Genomic DNA, 22,900 nt, shown 5'->3' with positions numbered 1-22,900 from the left:
CTATATGAGTGCCATCTGTCAATGACGATGCCGACAACGCCACGGACGTTGTAAATGAATGAAACGGACCTCCGTGTTCGATACTCTAATTGGATGGCCACACTCATGGGGTGATTGCAAGTAGTCACAGCATTTACTGCGGGGTATTACTCACACTGAAATGAACTCTTTTTTTGTTCTTGGTGTTTTAACCATAGCACAAAGTTTGCTCAAATAGTCCTCTGCCTGTAAGCAGCTTTGAAGTCGTTTCGCGCCTCGTATACGCATCGAGTACAAACGTGTTCGTATGAGAAGAGAAGCAAAGACGTACTAGTTCCTGTGACCGACAATTCGTCGAGTAGTTGACTGTTGATGTTCCCGTATTGGTGGAACGGCGACAGCGCATCTCGATTATTATTCTCGCGGATATTCTGCGAAAAAATTAAGGCCGATTCCATACGGTGAGCGGAATTAGCCGTTTTCTCAGGTAGATGATAACTATAACGACCTTCTGCCCTATCGCTACGACGCTCCTATCCTAGCAACCCTCTTTGCCATTCCTAATGCCAATATAATGCAAACGGTCGCCGTTGATTACGGGCATTGTCACCCAGCCTCAGTGAGCACATAGCCACTGGGTCGGTCGGCCTTATCAATACAATCACCGCGCCACAAAAAACACAGTGGAAGTACAACCATACAAACGTCGCTGACTCATCGGTAGCCCATTCCCGTACTGGTAGTTTCCGTCAATAACCTCAACTACTCCCGCTAAAATCCTACTGTTAATTTTTCACGATGTTCAATCGGAATGAGTAGAACCCAAATCTTACAATGAGAAAAAAGGTATCTAAGAGGGGAACAACTACCGAGGGGCCGCAGAGGGTTACTGACAACAAACGCGGTTTAAGGCATTGATAATCCTCTCTCTCTATAAAAGAAGGTAAGAAAAAGCAAAAGTTAACATGAAAGTCGTGCAGCGAAAAATTGAACTCAGCTCCGGTATAATCGCTACGGCTCACTTCGGTATAGTCGTCAACCATTCAACCAGCGACTATACCTAAGTAGTGACACCCCTAACGCGCATCCACAAAGGGACTTACTGCTAGAAGGTTAAGACAGAATCGATTATTGTAGCTCGAACGCTGGATTCGTTGGCCATCGACACGTACTTCAAAATGCACAGAAGATCCGGCCAGGTCCTTCTGATTGCAAAACGAAGCTTCTACAAAAACGTGACGGGACAGTTTCGATGAAAAGCTGGAAAAGTTGCGAAGTTATTGGAATATTGCAATTGCCGTAGTATTATTTTATAGTTCAATAGGGAAACGGGAAAGATTAGCAAATAGCTAAGTAACCTCGACATCAGCCAGCTTTCTGTCGTTAACTGTGAAGCCGGAAGTGTGTTGCGTAAAGCTTTGTCGATAGTTCTAATCGGATCGAAGTTATATGGCCATTGAACTTTACAGTGTCTTCTCGAGAGTTCACGTAACGCCAGGTTCCTTATAAGAACACCGAATATCAATCAGTACGAGCCGAAACTTAGCTGCTAAGAACTTCTAGTGGATAATATCGTACGTAATATACTATTGGAAACTGCAAGTGGACCATTTGGCTTGCTAAGTATTAAACCTTTGACTAATCGATCGCCGATCAGTGTGACTAGTAATAGCAAATTCTCGTACTCTGAATTATAACCTTCAATGAAGATTTAATTTTTCTCCAGATAATTTTTCTCTCTCTCTCTCTCTCTCTCTCTCTTAATAATAATACTAACAATAAATGAATTACATTCAATATATTGCCAGAATTAATATTCAAAAATAGAAAACAATTTGAAAATATAGAAATGTCTTAGATAATATTTTTTTATTTATATGTATAATAATGTATGTAAATTCTTCTATTAGAGAACAAATGATTTTTTATGACCATTCTTTATTTTTTCTTTTAATTTTTATTATTGTTTTAATGAGATACATTATAATTAATATTTTAACTAACTAACAGATTTTTATTGGAAAATCATAACACTGAAGTAATTGAAGATATCAATTTTTACTGCTATTGCCAGATTATATTTAATTAATTTACCCAACTATGTATAAAGATAATTGAATATCAATGATGTTGATCTGATGAGTATACAGAATTTATGATTCTTTTATTACATGAGAAAAAGATGTTTTCGATTATTAAATACAGATAATAATTTAATTTTACCCTATACGTAATTATATCGGCTGACAATTCCTCCTTTGCTTGTAACGGCAGGTGCAGTATCTGGGCCGTTAAACTGATTGGTATTACATGGATATGGACACTTTGGAAACGCCTTTGTTACGAAATGGGGAAAAATGGTCACACGAAGGAATTTAAAGAATAGCACCATGGAAGGGATGATTTTATGGACATGTTTCAGATGTGTGTATGTTCAATCTACAAAACATCGTAATGACATTACGGTGTTATTTGTGCAATATCCGGATGAAAATCCTGTATATATTAACTTTTACTACCACACGCGTTAACATGTATTGATTTCTTATCTTTTCATGTGTCGTATAAATGGCCATGTTAGGAACGTGAGTCATTCTGCTGGAAGTCGTAGCTGCTGTTTGACTGTATTCCTATTTCAACCGCCTTTTATACTACTCCCTAAATTTGGGTCTGCCTTTGGGTCAAGTAGCGTAAAACTGTAGTACAAAAACTGTAGCGTAATATATACAGAAAAAGAAAAACCGATAGGGTGTGGTGGCAACCTGTGCAACTAAAGTCGCTTTCGATACTTAACTTCGCCCCCCGTCCGCACTCGCAGGTCCGAGACTCGTAAATTCCGAAAGGGTTCACTTTCCTGTTTGTTTGTGGTAAAAAATAACCCTTCGTGCCAAAACGCGCCTTTTTTTCCCTTTTCAGTGGTCTTGTCGAATCAGGCTTTCACTTCCCCATGACCTCAAATCACCTCTCATTCGTTTTTGGTCTCAGTTAAAATTTTCGACATTTTATTCTGAAACACCAGTTTGTTAAATAAACCATCAATAAAACGTTAAGCGATACATGCCTTTCAGGAAACTGCTTCACCCGTTTCCAAAAAACACTTATGTACTTCCATTGCAGAAAATAGAGAATCTACCTTTCCAAAATAGAATTTTATGCTCATAAAACTAAGCAATTTTTTCACTACAGCGTTTTACACATTCTTAATCGGTTTGAGATATATGCTTAAAATGCCTACTTTTCTCTCGTTTATATCAATTTTTTTTATTCTAGTTTGCCGTTCTCATCGTCTCGTTTCTTTTAGGTTAACCTTCTATTCTTTCTTATGGCCGCTACTTTTCCTAACCTCGAATGTTGGATCAGGACGGATCCCACTACACAATGCCACTACGGTTACCGCTTCCCCTACGCCCGCCAGTGCTTATGGCTTATCATCAAAATCATTTCTCGCAAGACGATTTCTTCCGCTCTTGCCATCTCTCCGATTACCCGGCATAGCCAAATATAGCCGAAAGTAGGAAATGTGCTGGTAGTATTCCCTTTGTCAACAGAATATAGGACCACGTCGATGGGCTTTCGGCTTTCCGTTAGAATCGTCTCGGCTTGGTGGGTTGAGCTCGTTGGTAAGAAGTTCCTTAGGTCTTCTCTGTTAAAAGGAACAATCGCTTGCTGGGGCAGTACCCGACGATCAAATCACCGACGCGCCGACGCGGCCAACAGAGAAACCATCAACGAAACAACACGCAACTCGGCGTAGACGTATCGCGATATTCACTACCAGCATACGGACCCAGAAGTGTCACAACGGAAAAATAACCAGGTCGACATCCCCAACAAGGCAGAAAATGCACAAGCCGTTCTCTCAATTTTTTCCCCCTTTAACTTGCTACTTTTTCGCCATCTTTCTTTCTTTTTTTGCCAGCAAACGACCGAGCATTGATGCAGGTGGTTCTGCTCGTGAAATGAGAACATCAGGGACGAACTATTGCGGCCTTTCTCGTGGCAACCGTTGGCTCGCTATTGGCCTCGGTATTGTCGCACTTCATGCGAATCTCAACGCTCTGCCACGGAGCCACAGCACGGAGCGCTGGTACTGCATTGTGGAGGGAAGCACAGCCGTTTGTTCTCCGAATATTTCCTCGTTCCTATCTCTTTTTTCCTATCCTAGAGTACTTTTGCTCCGGCTGGCCCACGACTTCTTTAGAAAACATTCGCAGGAAGCACGCGCCGTTTCCGCCGACAACCCGTGATGTTCCTATGTGTTTTTCCATCAAGTTTTCTTACGATATTTGCTGAAGCCGCTGCATTTTCATACCTCATTTTACCTGGCGAAGTTTACACATCGTCTACTTCTTTTACTGTTCTAACGCATTTTCGGTTTTCTTGCTCAGTTTGTTTACTATTACTTCGCACCGTTATTTTTCTAGGAGAGGGGGTTTGCCCTGCCTGAGCGTGTTTGCGCCGGTCCGGTTTTGAATCTCGCTTGCGGTTTCCTCTCCCCTAGCAGACGAATCGCCGCTTTGATATCGGAACGATTATTTTGCTATAGTACAGGAGAATAAAGAGGAAAGAGACTAAAAACGAGGTGAGAAAAAGAATGAAAGAAAGGCTAGCCATGAGTAAGGCAGGAGCATCACACCAATTCGACTGTGCTTCACCGGTAAACGGCTATAGATTTTGTCAGGCTAAGGGCGCAAAAGTTTCTTTGTGCTTCCCCTTTGAAAGCTTCGGATTGTTCTTTCGGTTGTTGTTGTGGCTGTGGCGTCTGCTAGTACAGGAAGACGACAAAATTTTTTCCCTCAAATTTATGTTATAGAGCACAGTGTGCAGGACAGGGAATCTGGAATAAATAAATAAAGAAAAAGTGGAAGAATAGAGAAAAATTGTTACTAGTATTGTCTTAAAGCGTTAAATAGATAAAATCTATTCAATGCATACAACAAGAAGAAAACTTTGAAAACGGCTTTTTTTTTTGTCTAACCGAGCATTACTTAGGACTGTAGCACGATAGAAAATGATGTGAGCCTGAAAATGGACACGATTGTTTCACAAGCTGCGTGCATCTACAAGAGTTTTTTTATCATATTCTCATACACCGCATTGTCATTGGGTAAAACTAGTTCAATACGACCACTGGAAAATTGTACTTTATTGAGCCACATATAAAATGCGAATCGAAGAACTATTTACATACACAAAATCATGGATAAGTCTATACATTTTCAAATCGCCAAAATGCCAGACTGCTTCAAACATATATTGAAATGCCCCAGTTCCGTAATCGTAGCTAAGCTTTTGGTGGCGATGGCCCTAGCTTCTGGTTGACTTGACGATTCGTTCGTGATACAAACGTCTCTTCCCTATACAACGTCTTTCGTAATGCAGTCGAGCCCACATAAAAATTGCCTCTTCAGTGAACATTGATTGTCAACAGATCGTTAACGACAAACCCAGAAGGGGCATAGAGCCTAGATTGACAGTTCTAGCATGGTTGCTAACGTACGCCCATTTCGATTGTTCGAAACTTTGTTTTCAGTATACACCGCCAGGGATGCAGGGTGAATTCAACTGTTTCCGTCACCCACAATGTTGGATGGTGAGTAACGTATAGAAGATACGCAATGCAAGACAGGTAGCATGAAGCGCTTATTTAAGGATGCAAACACTACTAGAAATTAAAGTCTGTTGATGAAGGCTGATTGGCCACTGTTGTGAGGATAACCCGATATTAAATTCACACTGTCTTTTCTATTGCATTCACAATCGTGTATGCCAGTATCGAATTGTGTAGGTGGGCATTCGATACTTCGAATAGGCCCATGCTTAGCGCGCGCCCAGTCCAAGGGGAGGCTAGCTTGAATAAAGTAACACCGATGTCAGGGACCAACTGCAGTTCAATTAAGACTGAATTCTACTTACTATCTATTCGCATACTTTGGTTATTTAAAACAACATAACTGCTCTCTACAAGCACGAGTTACCGCGTCTCATTAGCTGCCAACTTTTATAATTAATTATAATGCTGCCTTATACATTTAACTTGGGAACGAAAAAAGATACGCTCCACAGAGGGCCGTTGTCTGTCTGTGGCTCTCTGTAGATACTATAGGTAATAAATTGACGGCAAAGAATCGATAATAATAGTAATGAAAACTATAAATACGATGAAGAACCGTGAAGATCCGGCCATTTTGCATACATTGAAGCTTGAAAAGTACAAAAAGCTTCTAAAAATTAATCCAATAGCACTTTTTCAAATCATGGATTTCCAACTTCTGCTATTGAGAACATTGTCTTTCTGTTTTTTTTTTGTACCGTTATTACCTTATCGTATAAGTCGTACATTTTGCCCACATTTTAATTGTGAAGAATCGAGATGCGCAGATTTGCAACTTGGCAGAAACATATTTTCCTATGCGCTTGGTTTATACTTGAGAGTTATCTTCTTGCTTTTTTTTGATCTTTTAAATGTTGGAGCGCGTCTTATATACAGTAGCGGCTTATATTCGAGCAAATACGGCCAACAAGATAACTATTATCTATACTTATTATTTAATATTGACGCCTTCGCCAAATTCTTCAGCTCTCGACACCTTCTAACCGAAGCATCTTTTTTCCTACCTGTGACGCATCCGCTGCCGTCTGCACGATTTTTCTTTAATGATTCATCGACCGGTTTCTCCCTCTCGACTTGGTCGATTCCCAGCGTTCCCCGTTATCCGCTATGATGGCTAGCGGAGCGCTGAAGTATTGAGCCTGCACCAACAGCCGTTGTTCTGTCGAAAACTAGTAGAGGCGATATTAGCAGTAAGAACGGCAGAAGCAGAAGTTTACGGAGAGTCAGCTGATTATTCACGTGCTGTCAACTTCACCGAGGACTCCTCTGTCGTTTCATTTTTGAAGCCTTACGGCCAGTATTAGTAGTTGTAAAAGCAGTCAGCAGCAAGACCGTGAGTACATATATATCCACCTATTTTCATACGTTTCTTTCTTGTTCCGTCCCAAAGATTTCAATTTCCTTGTTTTGGAATGCCCAAAATCCACCGGACTGTCGATGAGTATGGCGAATGAGAGAGAACTCGTCGCCGGCCGTGTCTGTGCTAACTCATATGGCGCGTGAATAAATCCCAGTGACTCTGCTACTCACACGCAGACAGGAGTCCCCTGGGGGCCCAGAACTCCAATGTACTAAACCTTTAGGGAAATGACATCTCAAACAAAAGATAAGGCCGAGGCAGCCGATAAGTCCGTGTCACCTGTGGCAAACTGTCGTTTTGACGGTTAGGACTGGACCTTAAACAAGCTAGGCCTCTAGAAGTGACTTTATTTCCGTTTGCTACTGGACATGCAAAGGCCGATACAAAGCGGCTGAGCGGATAGTGGCGTGACAGTTGATATGTCCTCGGTGAGTGAGTCCACAAGGGTCAACGGAGGCTGAAAAAAAGGGAAGGAAAAGCAATTATGAAAAGGTTAGAGCGTCGCCATTTCAAAGGGTAAGATAGGTCTGGGGTACCACAGTGTTCGGAGCCCTGCGAACAGTAGCTGCATCAGTAGCAGCGGAAAAAGTACGAATGGCTTGGACCAGACGCTCCGCAGTAGGTCTCCGGTATAACTGATAGTGACTGGGTGAAGCTAGAGGCTGTACTGAAGAACACAAAGCTGCAGGAAACTCCGGAGTTACGCCATGAATGAAGCTAGAACGAACCAAAGCGTCGGCCTCGTGGATTCAGTAGAAAAAAAGGAAGACACAGAAACAATGCTATTTGACTCATACAATTGGCAGCGTTAGAAGGTTGGTTAGAAGTGAAGGCTGGCTAGAAAAGGACAAAGCATAAGCGACGATCCGGTGATAGCTTCGGGGGCTCGCGGAATTCTATTGAGCATGTGAAGCAATAAAAGACAGTTTAATGGTATGGCTGTTGGAGTATCACCTATACCTAACTGACTAGTCATCTGGCCACTTGAAGTTCAAACTAAGTTACAAAGAAAAATAAGTATTACTATTAAAGGTTGGAACGTTAATATAGATAACAGTGACGTTATCAATTATGGTGTTAACGGCAGCTCAACCTGCGGGGCTAGCAATGGCACTTGTATCGTGACTTCTGTAAACGTACAGATGCGCCGATGAAAGCAGATCGCATGACAAATGGCTGTTGCCAAAGGGACTGCCTTCCACACGTAATATTTACATGTCACTACAACTCGGTATTTTAGATCTGCAAATTCAAGCAAGGTCAGACTAGATCCTATCATATAGGGCCTAATAATTAATCTCTAAGTAAGCTTACTTACGTGACAAATGCACGTGATTTGTTCAGAGCATTTTCATTATTGTCGCGTGCATTTAGTACGCACATACTTATATCTACCATTCAGCATGACTAGTCAGCCTGCCAGCAAAGCGGGTTAACTAAGTCCTATCTTAAGTCGATAAGGATTCCTGTCTATACATATATAAGTACAAGGGCCATTAGATGAAGGTCAGGTGTTTCTTACGAATAAAGGAAGTAAATCAAATACAGTAACACTAACACATTTAGTACTTAACGTTTGCGAAGTTTTGTCGTACCCTAACCTTTCTTGATCAGCCTTTACCTCTGAAGTTAGTATTGATGGACAAGTGGCTGACCCTCGTTCTTCACGCTTTTTTTTAACTTACTTTTCTGTAAAATTCAACTTTCCTCCCATTGCACTCTACGCTCATACACACTTTAGTAATTGCTCAGACAGCAACTGCATTAGTATTTCCTAGATTTCGCTTTTATAATCCACCAGGAAAACAGCAGTTTTCAAGTTATTACTTCTCTTTGAGTTCATTTCTCTTCCAAATGTGTTTCAGTTTGTAGGTGTCATTGGGGCCCTTTTCAACCCTTCAGCAATCTTCCGTCTCATCCTCACTGTCACCCGGTGCCCGTCAAAGTTATTCCGGTTCGTACACAGTGAAAATACATTGTGTCCCTCCTGCACTCTATATGCCTTTTCGACCGGCTGCTTTCGGTATCCCACAAATGAAAACTCCGTCCGACCCGCGACGACCAACAGAGCTAGCCTCACTGATGACTCTGTCTGATGCTTACTTCTCCATGGCCAAAATGCAACGTAAGCCAAATAGGGATTCTGTTTCTTGGTAAATTTCTTCTCCAGTTTGGCTTAAACTTTTCTTCAAGTTTCAATCTGAATCGGAAATCACACGTTTTTCATCATCTCCAACAGGTCCGACGGTGGCAGGGACTTAGCAGTAATCGGAGATTGCCGGAGGCTGCCACAGCGTTTGCGACAATTAAGTATAGAACGGAAATAGAAACTGCTGATAGACAAGCAGAGCTGGAAAAGGACAAGGGGTCAACACAGAGTTACTCATTGAAAGCGAAAAAAAATGAAGATGACGTTCTCGTCTAGCGGAAAAGTGAGATCGAATGGATAGACTGGGTACCAAGACTGGAAACACTGAAGAAGCATAACAATGCAAATAATCCCTATTTGAGAGACGTCCGCAAGTGGTAGGTAGCACAGCTCAAATCTAAAAGATAGAACGAAACGAGATAAAAGCAGCAGCTGTAGATGGTGTTACAAAGCCGGATAGACGGGCTAGGAGAAAGGCGTGCTATTTAATAAAAACAAATTGAGAAAAACGTGCCGTAGTTAACGGGTGACGAAGGCTGCGGTAAGCACTGCGCATGTGGGGGCAGTTTCATTCTATGTTTGCCTTGTCCTGTACCCCCATCCTTCTTCTTCAAATCACTTGCTGTTGTTAAAGTTCCGCCCACATCCCACCCGTACTCACCACAAATGGAATTTGTTTCTAATTTTGCCGTCGCTAAGATTGCTCTAAATCGATCATTCCGCACGGTAGTCTCTCGTAACAAAACAAACCGGCACAGTATCTTATTAAACAGGAACATTAGGTTCAGAGGTAAAAATTATACAAACAACATGAACCGAGAAAGAGAAAGTCAACGATGATTGCGACGATTATAGTTACGGTGCCATAGTTGTATACGAGACAGCACAGGTAGTCAAAAATCAAAAGGATCATCTTCTTTAGCTTGCCTTCCTTTTCTATTTCGTGACATATTTCTACCAAGCAGAGACTGCCGATGTTATTCGTTATATTGCTCGTATATTTCGGCGCGTAGTGACACGCAGTCGGTAATGCCCCATTGGTTTGTAGAAAAGAACGAAAAAATTTTAAGCTGATTGAACGTTCTAGGCAAGCGGAAAACGTGTGATGTTGGGAAAGTTGTACAACGGAAGTGGATTCAATTAAGAAACAAGAGCCTAATGGATCGAGACTTTTATAGCTGGAGGACTAGGGAAGTATTTGTGTGGGTAACACCACCGATCCCTACTACAGTTGCTCGGATCGAACCGGTCGAAGCTGATTAGATACCAGCGAACCCAAGCACAACCAGAACGCTAACAGAAACGAAATTGCACTCTACTTACAGAAAAATTGAACAACGAGAAAAAAATCGGCTAGAAAAAAAATCATGCAGAAGAAATATGGCCAGGCATCTCGTGGTGAAAACACTAGCTTTGACCTTTTTCTAAGGAGCTATGTTGTGTTGCTGCGAGGACCGCATGCAGATAATATCATTCTATTCAAATAAATCGCAATGGCTGCAGCGTGTTCGTACTAGTGAAGTTGAGGCGCTCATTTGCTCTTAAACTTCGGCGTCGTTTGGTGGCTCTGGGCCGGTATGCTTCTTATCTAAAATGAAAGTTGAATATTATAGTGCAAAAACGTTGGTTCCTTTCGGCTAGCGGTCGAGTCGGTGACCTTCGCATACCGGGCAGCGAGAGTGCGCTGAACTCGTGCGCACCTGCTACAACCTAGTATTTCGCAATGGTGAAGTGCACAGCTGCAGGTGCCACTACCATGCCCTTTTTCTTCCCATCCTTTCTTTTCCTATATAGCCTTTGCTGCCTCAGCTTCTGCTGGTGAGGCGAGATCCATTCTTTGCGCTTGGCCCGGCCAGGGGCAAGCTGGCTTTGGCCGCGATGTTCACACCGTCACGTCGTTCCATCGTTGCTCTGCTGCTATGCTAGCATTACGTTAAATTGCCCTACGTTATAAAGCCTTTTTCGCTTGCATTTTTTTTATTACGGCCTTGTCTCACGCTTCCGGTTCTCCTGACCACGTAGAGTCCACGATGCTCCACCCGCTTTGCAGAGAAGATATCATAGAATAGAGAAACAGTATTCCATGCTTATTTTGGCCCCTTCGAATCCTTGCCTTCTTTTTACTGGCAATCCCATTGTCTGCTTTCAACAGCAAGGTCAAAACTTGCGCTTTTTTCATACGTAGATCTCACGGCAGCCGGAGACTTTTCCATTCCAAGTACTCGGCCCTACCACCTTTTCCATCCCTCGGGCCATTTGTTTAAACGGCTACTACTAGCTTGTAAGATTCCTTTATCTCTTCCCTACAAGACAGTCGTCTTGATCCTGATTTTCATTATCGATCAAGTCTCTTCCTCATTATTTTTTAGTTTATTCTGATAAAAATGATAATTAGGAACTATCGCGCCAAGGCTACTTTGTTCGTTTGTCTGCATGCCAGCATACAAGATTACCCGAGATTTCGAAGCTCTTTCAGCTAAAAACCCAACTGAACTAACACCGCTATCGACGACTATAACCGATCAAAGGGTATTGTATAAGGCGACGCTAATGTTACCTCCTCATTCTTTCTGGGTTTCATCAGCGCTGAATATTTTCTGACTTCGAATCTTTTACCTGTCCTTAACTCCACAGGCCAGCTGGTGAAAGGCCGTGCCACATTTCTATAGATTACAGTGTTACAGATTACTATAGTTCGCAATCTCAAAAATAGCAGTTGTGTAAATTGTCGTTATCGAACCATTAAGCCTGAGGGACGCACTTACATGTCCTTGTCGCTGTACCCCCTTCGTTCAGTCTTGTGTTTCCGCTTTCTCTGCCTTGACCCATGTATTATGTAGGCTAGCGGAGATTCTTTGTCGTCGACGGCTGTTTTTTGTACTCGTGGACGATAAAATTCTTGGTCCTTTAGCATCGGTTAGGACACCACGAAGACTTAGCTTAGTTAGAGTATGCGCCTGGCGTGCATTTATTTCTCCAAAAACTCTAGCCACTTTTTTTATCAAGTTTTTGCAAATTTCGCAACAGAAAACTCCTACACACTTGTACCGACCGTTTTAGGCAAGCGTCGCCTTCTCTAACATATAACCGCTGCTGATGCAAACGCCTTTTTCATCTGGTGCTTGTTATTCATAAGGTCCCTTTTTCTTTCAGTGCTTCAAGGACTACCCCTTATCTCTTAACCTCCAGCATTACTTCTTGTTTTTATAAATCCATCTCTGTAGGTACTCCTAACGGTTCGAAAGAATCATTTGTCTGCTGCTGTTATAAGTAATTGCTTAGCAGCCTTACGAGCAGTCGCCGCCGGGGCATTAACGGCGGCTCTAACGACATCACTGCCGAGGTTGTCATCTAAACATTTAAGCCCCGTACTTTTTCTATGTTGATGTATTTCGTCGACTAAGGCATCCTCGCTGTACGCGTTGACGTCGTCTGCACCAGCAGCGGTGAGCGGTTCTGTGTTTAAGACTCCAGGGAATGGCGCGCATTCTAGGATTTTGGGCTTGGCCACTATCTAGCCTTCAGAGCCCCTCATCAGCCCAAAACTCATTTCATTACTTATTCCGTCGCTCGACATCATCGCTGTCATACGGTTTTGGCGGGACGCTTGAGGATTGCAACATGAGCAGTGGCGTCCGCTACCACTATTGCCGTAATAAGAGCTGAAAATTAGTGAAGCGAAACATATCGGAAGATGCCAAGCAAGAAAGCCTTTAGATTTTAACTGCTGACATCCAGCCAGCAGCAGAGGCTGTCAAGCTGTTCAGCGGTGTGTACGCGGCCTGCTGGAAAGAAGATGCGGTCTACAGGTTTAAATGACGACGACATGGTCGGGAAGATTTGGGCATAAGCTGAACTAGCCAAGGTACGATAGAGGTTTGCCAACTACCGCGAGTTGAGTAGGTTGCGCTGTGCCGTCTGGTTGGCTAATCGCAAACTTGAGCGTGGATGCGCCTTTATGGGTCGTTCTGTGTCTCAACGTATGTGTACACACTGATGAGGCTGCCCCACACACGTCGGAAGTGTCGCTCGCCTTTCGCCAGCACGAAGAAATATCGCCAAGAACGAAGCCGGTAGATGGTGTTGAAGGGGGCAGTATGGAAATGAGGAATTAATTCCCGTACTGGTCACGACAGCGCTTTGACGCCCGTCGCTATACCGCTACTATGTGTGACGATGGTGTCACGGCTGGTAAAAAAAATTATGCACGTCAAGCAAAGCCATCTGTGATCTGGTGATGCTCCAACGCTGTTAAAGTGGAGTATAATATGCGAAAAAAGGGCGAAGCTAGAAGGGCGGAGGCGATACGAACCCCGAAAGCAGCACATCGTTTTGGCACACACAACGCAAACAGCCAGAAGCCATAGACAGATAGAACCGAAGATAAATGAATCGCCGTTTACCGTTGTGTGTGTCGTAATATAACTTGGGTTACTATCTTACAATTTGATTTATTTTGTTTGTGAGATAGGCATTCCCATAGACGATCGTCTAGAACGGATTCCTTTTCCAGGTAACGAAACTTCTATGCAGGATTCACAGTTATAGACCAATTAATTCTGCTTATTGCTTGGTTTTCCAAAGATACTACTTGAGTTCGGTTAGTATGATTGGAGAAGTGAGCTAATAAACTTTTTTTAATAAGCCTAATGAAGTAAAAAGCGCGACCGCCTTTTTTGGACCATTGTTATGCTGAACCTATTCCAGTATTTGAGCTTTGTCAGACTGACAAAGGTGTATATTGCATTGAGCAGTTATAAAGCTGGAAGAGAAATATAAAAAATCAGAAACATCTTTAACTACAACTTATTTAAATGATAAACTCATAACTCAATCGGAAATCTATCTCTTGAATACTTCGCTATACACCACAAAATAATCTCCCCCTATTCTCTCCATAAGATCAGTCCAACCAATCAGAACTCGTCGTTCGTCTATTTTTATTGCGGAGCAAGGGATTGCGTTTCCCTATTCATCTCATGGCCATATTGCAGGACGCATGCATCCGCTGAGATGACGAACGCGCCACAAATGCTGGTATAAATACCTATTGAAGAAGATTGGCTTGATTTATGCAACCCTCGATATTTCCAAGAAGCTCTGACTGCATTTCGACTAGTGTTCCACAACCGGTTCTTGTTGGATCCTGGGGCATACCCTGTTGCCCAACAACCAATAACCCCTATTTTGCGAAACTAGGTTTTGATGATCTGTTTTTTCACGCCTGATGTTCTATGACGACACGAGTTTTTCGATCCAATCGGTCGGTGCTATTGGCGGGAACAGTAGTGGCAGCAGGAAGGACGATGCGCTTTAAAAAAGTGACCTTAATTTTGTCCGTTGTTGTGCAAAGAAGTCGTAACGCCTTCGCTATAACCACCCCTGCGATTGGCACGAATCTTTTGTGTCGTCAGCATTTGCTCTAGTGGATTCTACCACCAGGCTAGCTCTAGCGTGCTTAATGTCTATCTGATACTGTCCGGAGACACGTGATGGTGACGGGAACCCCTTTTTTTAGTGGCAGTTCGATTTAATGCCGTACTTTTTTGTGGCAGGGTGCCTTCTTTGCCAGAAATTGTTGACCTTCTAAATAACCCGAATTTGCAACACGCGCTAAAATTTGTCCTCTTGTGGGGTGAACTTGGAAAAAATTAAGCTTCATTTGGCTCATAATACGACGCACACACATCCACTACGTAGTAAGAACTTTTGGCTCGTATTGTTAAAAGTCCTGTACTCGAGTAACACGAGGAACAGGTTGTGACTACGTGGTTCCCTATTTTCTATCAGTCACTGAAAATGTTCGTGTAGATTAGCTACCTATTTTCGGGTGGGACTACTCAGTTAGTAAAAACGGGAATAAGTGTGTACTGGCGTTTGTTCTTCCAACAAAAAAAAAATCTTCCCTTCGTGGTCGACAGAATTCAGAACAAATCATATTTTCTGATGAAATGTCTTCTGATTCGCACAAAACTCGTGCAATCCAGTCCGGCGCGGATATTTCAGCATATCGCCTTTAAAGCTGTATACACGAAAGCGAGTAAGAGAAAGGAAAAAATAGCTAGATGTTCCAATAGCAGCGCGGAACTTTTTATTCGAAAAATTATATTAATGTGTAGCAGGCGTAATACAGTCTGGCTAGAGAAATGTAGTGGTTATTTTTCAATGCTGAGCAGAAAAGCGGGCGAAAGAAGAAAAGGGAAGATGAACAATTACCATGTCCAAAGCAATAGGCGACTGTAATATACCGAATGTTGCCCCTATACACCTGCATTGATTTAACAATAGTAGCAATAGTATTACTAACTGAAAAAAACGTTTTCCCTTTTCCGGAGCAGGAATACGGACAAGATGTCGGTATTCTTGGACTTCATACCGAGTCGATGCTGTTACCCGCGTAATAGTTCCGTATCCGCCTAGAAAAGTTAGAAACAGATATAGATATCATGTTAGAAGTAGGCAGCAAACATGATTGTTGCGCACTTCTACTAGCTGTCTGCCTTAATTCCGGACGCAAAAGCCGACGTATTTTTATAGAACGTTTTCGTAATAGTAGATGCCAAACATAAGACTAACCAATCAACGATACCTCTGTTTTTCGTGTAACTGTGCACAACCTTGGACAGGCTTAAATTTGGCTTCAAATAGATCTTCATTGAACCACTTGGAACGGAGCTTTAAAAAGATATCTGTGAGGAGCTTGTTCGTTACATAAGTCTGAAGCGACCATTTGCTAAATAGAGAACAACTAGAACTATTGCCTGGCAGGTGACAAACCAATCTATGTATTTATTGTATGGTTACTTCCAAAATGGCCAACGTGAGCTGTTAGTAGCCTGCGCGTATATAGGTTGTTAGTGAGCTGTCTGTGTTTTCTCTTACTAACTCATAATGTTCCCTCAACGAACAAGCCAAGTCAATAAATACATTGCAACGTAAGGCATAAACGTGTAGTAAAAAAAAAAAAAAAAAAAAAAAAAAAAGAAACTATAGGTGCATATAGGAATAAGTTACTGGATAAATTCAACAAAACAAAACGCATAGGCTATTTCTGGCAGTCGAGTTCTTGTATTATTAGTGTACAGGATGTAAGGCAACACCGCCTTGACAGTTTAAACCCGCACAGCGTTTATACACACAATATATATGTATGTATGCTGTATGTAAATGTACTATATTTATTTTTTAAGGTTTCTGTTCTACCATATATGTATGTGGACGAAGCAGACGGAGCCTTCAGGCTGTAGTGACCGATAATTTCAGTGCATAATAAAATCTGTATGAAACACATCTTGCAAGTTATAGAAACACACACACACAGACACACGGATCTTGTAAATAAATAAACAAAACCACTCTTTTGAATTAAGATAAATAATTTAATATCGTTTTCCTATTACAGTGCTGGTTCGGGTGCAAACTATTCCATCAAAGTGTCGAAGCGTGGTCTGTCATGTGTAGCCCTAAGGGCCGAGAGATTTGCGTAAGTATAGACCTAAGGTAATTTCCGTTAAATAAAATAGTATGCATTAATAGAGTCAAAAACAGTTTGGATAAGATATCGATGGTTGGGTCATGCCAGCCATATTACAAATCAAGCTAGATTTTATTGAAGCTTCTATGTGTTATGTACTCCCGTAGTAAACCGTACTAATTGCACCAATAAGATGGTCCAACGTCGTAGTTATTATGGATAGTTGACTAGGGCTTGTGTTGCGATCCGCTTATTGGCCCATAACCACTTTAAGGTTATGGGCCCGAATTTCAATTCAACGATTATTCTACCCTATTATATCGCTATCCTGTACCATTATATTCAAAATCATTAATTGTCAGATTAATTATTCCGTATTCGAAAATACAATCCACCCGTCTACATTGATTTGTTCCCATTCTGAACTCTTTGCTCACGTAGGCTCCCTGACCTTTCGTCGAGGTGTTAGAAAATTTTTGTGCAGTTACAGCCTATACTTTCCTCTGCCTAATAGCGTCACGTTGGTTGCAACATGTTCAAACCGCAATGCCAACTCAGTGGGTCAGGCTCGCATTCTCCACCACTCCCAACGATTCGTTGCCTAGGACCGACATCTTAACTACGCGCGAGGCGGACGCAATACACCCAGCGCGCGTATTCTAGGATGTTCCAAGTGATTTTCGTATCTTTGCTATGGGTGTGGAGATTCACAGGTGTATGGGCAAGTTTGCCCGGGCATCAATATATAGGGGCGTCATATTTTTCTATATGTTATCATAGCGAAGAATCAGTAACGTGACCGCAAGCACGGTGCCAATCATTAAGTTGGTAACCAAGGTAACTGGTGCATCGAAGTAGCCCCCTGCCTTTGTAGTTCATTTCATATTGATTCTAAAATTCTGCGAGACTGACGGCGGAGCCAGGTTACATTTGGTTCTAGACTGAATATAAAAAAAAGCAAATAAAGTGCTTGGGCCTGCCTGAATGGACAAAAACCGGCCTTGAGTTTAGCTTTATGGAACGGATGCGAAAGATCAAAGGGAAGAAAAATAAACAAAGTGCAAAGGGAAAGTTAAGCAAAAATTGCAACATAGTCACAATGTGCAAATGACGAAGCATATAATTAACTATAACTATTCAGTATGTGAACATCGATTTATTTATTATATCTTATTATAAAGCCATAAAAACAAATCGTTGTTTAATGTATGCAACTCGTATTGCCAGTATTACTGTGACAACCGAGTGAAGTATGGAGCATAATCAAGCAAACTACTGCTTTGTAATACGTACGTCAGGACGACCCCCCTCTTAGGAAAAACAAGATATGTCCATGCTCGGCTTCGGACCTAGACTACCCAATATGTGCATAGATATATCAAGCAAAAATAAGTGTACACCCTCAACGAGCACTTTCTGGTTCTGTTTCTACTAAAAGTGTTACCGTACTACTCTAGAGTCGTTTGCTGAAGCTACCTTTGATGGACATGAGATTTATGCTATTGCTCGTACTATTTGTCTAATATACTTCGACACGTCTTTACTTATCAAATACCCCTTGACCTCCCGGAACTACTGTTTCAACTACCCGGAAAAAATGTCACACTAGAAACATTTGAACAGGCGTAAAGAAAGTTTTATGTTACAAGTAGAGGAGCTCTGAAATAATGCAAATATATGCATACTGAAAGGGAACGTCTAACTATAAAAAAATATTTTTTTTTTTGCGAATATGTTGCCTGTGTGTACATATTCGCTACTTGCTATGTCTTCTAGAATTTTCTGACAAATCAATGAATCTTCGATTCCGAATGTTTTTCCTTGTCGTTTCGAATGTCTGTGTCCCATAAAGAAAATCTGTGTTTTATACTCGTCTACGGTTAACAGAATTTCTCTGTAACGGTCTCAATACACTTTTCATTATATAGGGTGTAGTCTATCAATACCCGGTTCTTTTTATTTGATTTCATATGTTGCTCCTCCAGTTTCCCACCCGATGTATGTCATTTTAGAGACGGCACCATTACACGTTTCTCTGTAGAAAGCAAGCTGACGTGACTCGTATGTTCCCTATTTATAGCTCTGACTGTTTTTTGTATGTCACTGTAAAAAATACAGCTTAATTGGTAACAACACCAAGCGCTGGTCACTCACGTGGTATGAACTAAAAACCTTAGAGGGGACCGAAGACTGAATTGGAAGGAGCGCAGCGAGTCTGCTGACAGGGTAGCCCCATTACTCGTAATCGAGGAAAATTCAGAGTCTCTTTTCGACTGGCTTTCAAGAGCTCGTACTCGACGCCAAAAATCAAGGACTCATCGCTTATTCAGTCTGGGTAGAAGAGCAAATGTCAGTACAAAAAAGCTGCAGCGGGATAGATGGGAACAAGCCCGAGCGCCTCCAAGACTCCAGACGCAGGCCTTGACTAGAGAGTCGGACCTAGTCGAACCCCCCGCGTTATGTTTCTGCTGCGCTGAGTCAGGTTGGACCGTCTTGTTCTTCCTTCGAGCCTAAGGAGAACAGGACCAAAGGGAAACGATGGAAGATGAGGTGGCATTGTGCCAGTAGACACTGGCTGGTCCTTCCCTCCCTCCATCGGCTTGATCCTTATCGACTAAGCGAGCCTGGCCAGCTGGAGTTCTGCCAAGTCAAACGCTAGTGGCATCACATCGCCTGCAGCCGTCGGCGCTTTTCCGTCGTGGCTCTACCTATAGCACTTTTCAGCACAGCCTGTATTATTATGCACGGCAAGCCAAATCAGGCCGACTACGACCAGATATCGCTCGAGGTAAAGCTCTTCGAATCCTCAGACGCCATTAAAGGTCTCCTAAACTAATTCGCTAGCCGATGGCAGTAGTCAGAGGTAATCAGTATAGGCCAATCGGTCCTCATGTCTATACAGTACAGCAATAATTTTTTCGCTGGCCTCGATTTACCCGTTACCCGGTCACCACTGTGTTAGCTTAACAATTGAAATTGTCCCCCCGCTGAGGTCAACACCAAAGGATATATGGTCACTCGTTATGGCACAAAATAAACTGTGTCCGCCTGGTATAAGGATAATGAGAGACCCGCTGTATTATAGAATAGATTCTCTAAAGTTAATTATATATGTATGGTATTGATTCTTTATATGGTCGTGACCAAATGCATACATCATTTGTATGCGACAGTGAAGAGTCTGATAATATTATAGTTATATAATGCCGTCAAGGAATTGTACGTTTCGACGGTTGAGTATCATATTAATTATTACCGATACAACTTACATTTTTCACAATAAGATAGTTTTTATTACGTAATCTATGCACCTAGCAGATGTTAGTTTACTTCGATCTACGTACTGGCTAAGTTACGAAAATATATCTATCTAATGCTAGTTCATTCACTATGATTATAGCTCTTTCCAGTCCTACGAAGGTTGTTGTCACTATCTATGACCGTGAGCGAACAGAGAGCGTCCTTTAATTAGCCAAGGTTCTCAGTGACAACGATAGCGATAATTCGAAGCTCATTCCCCATATTCAGCTGAGGACGGTAACGCACTTCTTCTTTCCTTTTCAACCCCACAACTTCGCTGTCAGTGACGAGTCGATCTTCCTTTTGTGCAATGCTATGCTAATTATGACTCTGCCATAATTAGCATTGCACGCTAGTGGCATTGAACACTCTGTATAGCAAATAAGTCATATACTATTACTGGTGTGTGACAACCCTTTTTGGTTCGACGAAAGTCGTTTTAAGTTTTACAAGCTTACTTGGTAGTTCGAAGATGTTTGGCAATTTCTTTACTCTTATGGATCTTATATTTTTTTTTTTTTTTTTGCTATTTAAGCAGTTGTAAAACGAAAACTCTCAGACTGTCGCATAGCCTTTCAAACTATCGAATATCTTTTGCCATTTTCCTAGATAAATTGAAATCGCGTTCGCTCACGGACCACCGCTGACATTCTTAGTACTGATTCTGCTAGTTTCTGTTGTATCTATCACGAGCCCTCCCGTTATGAAAATGCCATGCGACTTTGTGAAGGCCAAAGTCGATACCGCGGCCGGTTCCACTGAAGCGCAACAACTTGTCACCGCTGCTTGAGATCGCAATGAGGCATCGCTGTGACGTATTCCTCTGATTGTTCTAGTGCCTTTCGTATTTTCCTCTATAAATCGTCAGTTCACTAAGTTGGTTAAAGGACAACGTTTTTCTTGTTTTGTTAGCCTTTTCCTCTATCTAACTGACGTTTGCTTTCTGTATTCTTTTTTTCTGCGTTTTCGGTATCGTTCCTTCACTGTCGACGACTGACTTCGGGAATGCGGTTACTCGTGTCGTAACATTACTTCGTTCGACGGTGCTTTTTCGATTCTGCTGCGACCATCGCAAATGACGGTCTCGTCGTTTCATCTGGCCCCACCATCTAAATCGGCCGCTATCATCTTCTCGCCTTCGTCGTCGTTGTTGTCGACCCTTAATATGACTTCGTGAACGGCGGTTGTGTTGGATTCTGTCCGGTCTGGGCATAAATCTTAATGTCACTGGCCGCGATCACTCGTCGGAGTCGCGTATCCCGGTTCATGGTCACGTTACATGTCATGCGTTTGGGCACACGTCGTTATTTGGTTGGGCATGGCACGGATGTTGGATGGATCTCGCGGTTGGACCATGGCTAGCTTGAGGGTTGCCAGACCTCGTGCCGCTTTCATGAAAGCGACAACGAGCTGGATGATAACCATCCTGTCGGCCCGCTGGAAACACAAGAGGTCGTTGAAGACGTCAAGTATCAGTACGATCTCGAGGAGAATACAACAAACATAGAATGGGATTATAGGCCGGATGCCCAGCTCAGTGGGGTCATATTGGTGGTAGGCACGAACCTTAGCTTGAATGATACGTCGCTGGTGGATCCGCAGAACCTCTACATTATTGGCCGGGTGAGTGATTCGCGCATTAAAAATTAGTGTGTTTTTTTTACGTATTTACTTTTTTTTTTTGTTAAAGACTCTTAGCATAGAATCCTGGTATCACGTTAAGTTTTTACATAGTAGTGTGTTATGTACTACTTGTAGACGTTTTGTATGCGACTATATCATATACGCATTTTAAAATTACCAATACTATAGCTATCATAAAATGCGATGAAATCAGGACAGGTGTTCAACTTTTATCAAAAAAAAAAGCATCTTTCTTGGTTAAAGGTATTTCACTTAGAACCGTCGACTGGTAATACAGAACAAATGAGAAAGAGTAAGCCTTCATTGTACCCACGCCCGGATGTTAAAATGAAGTAGACATTTCGAGCTTTCATGCTCGAGTATTGCTATAAAGTCTCGCTTAATTGCATGATTCACTACGTTTGCATTCAACTGCAATCTAAGGTAACTGTGTCAATTGCACAGAAATGTATTCATTATTCGGTCCTATCTGCAGGATTACCTAGTTCTTTCATCCCGCCTTCTCGTGGGCCTTATTCGCCTTCTAGCCGCAAAGTGTAAACACCTAATCGATTTTTTTTCTCAAACCTACAGTCGTGTACAGACCTCGCCTCGATCGATCTTTTCCAGGCCTGTAGAAATTCCCACTCGAACTCTTTTCCTCATACTTTATGCTAAGAGTGGCACAAAAAGAGGCCCTTCCTCCAGTCCGGCCAAACATATATATATATGGATACAACGTTAATTAGAGGTGTTCCGGCTGTGAAGCTACTACTCCTGAGGCATTACCGCAATCGAGCATTAAAGATAGACCGCGCTTCTTTGCCATGTAGTCGCTTTTCGAATGTTTTTTTTTCCGATTTGCATAGAAATTTTTCCATATAACAATCTTGGTCTGTCTACGCTGTTGGGTGTCGGTGGAGATCTGTTCTCAACCTACAAAAGAGAAAAAAAAGAGAGGAGTAAAGGGAAAATATTTAATTAGATGCCGAGAGATTTGATAAGAATTTGGAACAAAAGAAAGAAAGAGGGTTCAGCTACTGGAAAATGAGTAATAAAAGGCTATAGAAGTTCGGTGGGAAGAACAATCGCTGCCATTGATAGGGTTTCTATCTGTCATCGATTAGCGAAAACTCAGCACTTACCTCGTTACATCTATAGCTTCGTAAGTCGCTTTCGGGTCATTTAGAGCTGAATAATCTATAGCTTTTTACCTATATTCAGTGACCATGCAGAATGCTAGATACAGTCATTTTTTTCAATTGTACAAACCTGTTATCGACAATATGTAAAAAGCACAGTTTAACAAAGAAGTTCAGGCCAACATTTGATCCTACTAGCCATACTTCAACACGCCTGACTCTGGATCACGAAAAACAACAAACTTTATAAGGCCAATAG

General features: G+C 42.1%; 1 protein-coding gene and 1 long non-coding RNA gene across 8 annotated transcripts in view; one reads left to right on the top strand and one right to left on the bottom strand.

Moving 5' to 3' along the window:
• The window catches only part of LOC111244629 (uncharacterized), a 109,451-nt gene that overhangs the window by 67,653 nt on the left and 18,898 nt on the right, over window positions 1-22,900 (top strand). For 2 of the 6 annotated variants that reach the window (XM_022791913.2, XM_086980779.1), the window contains exons 2-4: window positions 5,513-5,572; window positions 16,505-16,585; window positions 21,239-21,499. In XM_022791913.2, coding sequence (XP_022647648.1) covers window positions 5,513-5,572; window positions 16,505-16,585; window positions 21,239-21,499 — 402 coding nt within the window. Of the gene's footprint in view, window positions 1-5,512; window positions 5,573-6,790; window positions 6,927-8,818; window positions 9,079-9,192; window positions 9,480-16,504; window positions 16,586-21,238; window positions 21,500-22,900 lie in introns of those variants that run through there. The other 4 variants (XM_022791915.2, XM_086980780.1, XM_086980781.1 and 1 more) reach the window with 4 other exon arrangements.
• LOC147757834 (uncharacterized) overlaps window positions 1,959-22,900 on the bottom strand; it is a 33,541-nt gene continuing 12,599 nt past the window's right edge. The window contains exons 4-7 of one of the 2 annotated variants that reach the window (XR_015321714.1): window positions 22,289-22,435; window positions 15,410-15,518; window positions 6,598-7,410; window positions 1,959-4,816 (exon numbers count right to left, since the gene is read on the bottom strand). This is a non-coding gene — a long non-coding RNA (uncharacterized LOC147757834). The remainder of the gene's footprint in view (window positions 4,817-6,597; window positions 7,411-15,409; window positions 15,519-22,288; window positions 22,436-22,900) is intronic. The other variant, XR_015321715.1, reaches the window with a different exon arrangement.

The sequence above is a fragment of the Varroa destructor genome, unplaced genomic scaffold (assembly GCF_002443255.2).
Source record: "Varroa destructor unplaced genomic scaffold, Vdes_3.0 BEIS01000002.1, whole genome shotgun sequence".
Classification (NCBI taxonomy): Eukaryota; Metazoa; Arthropoda; class Arachnida; order Mesostigmata; family Varroidae; genus Varroa; species Varroa destructor.
The sequence above is the reverse complement of the archived record's forward strand: the minus strand, read 5'-3'. Positions and strand labels throughout refer to the sequence as shown.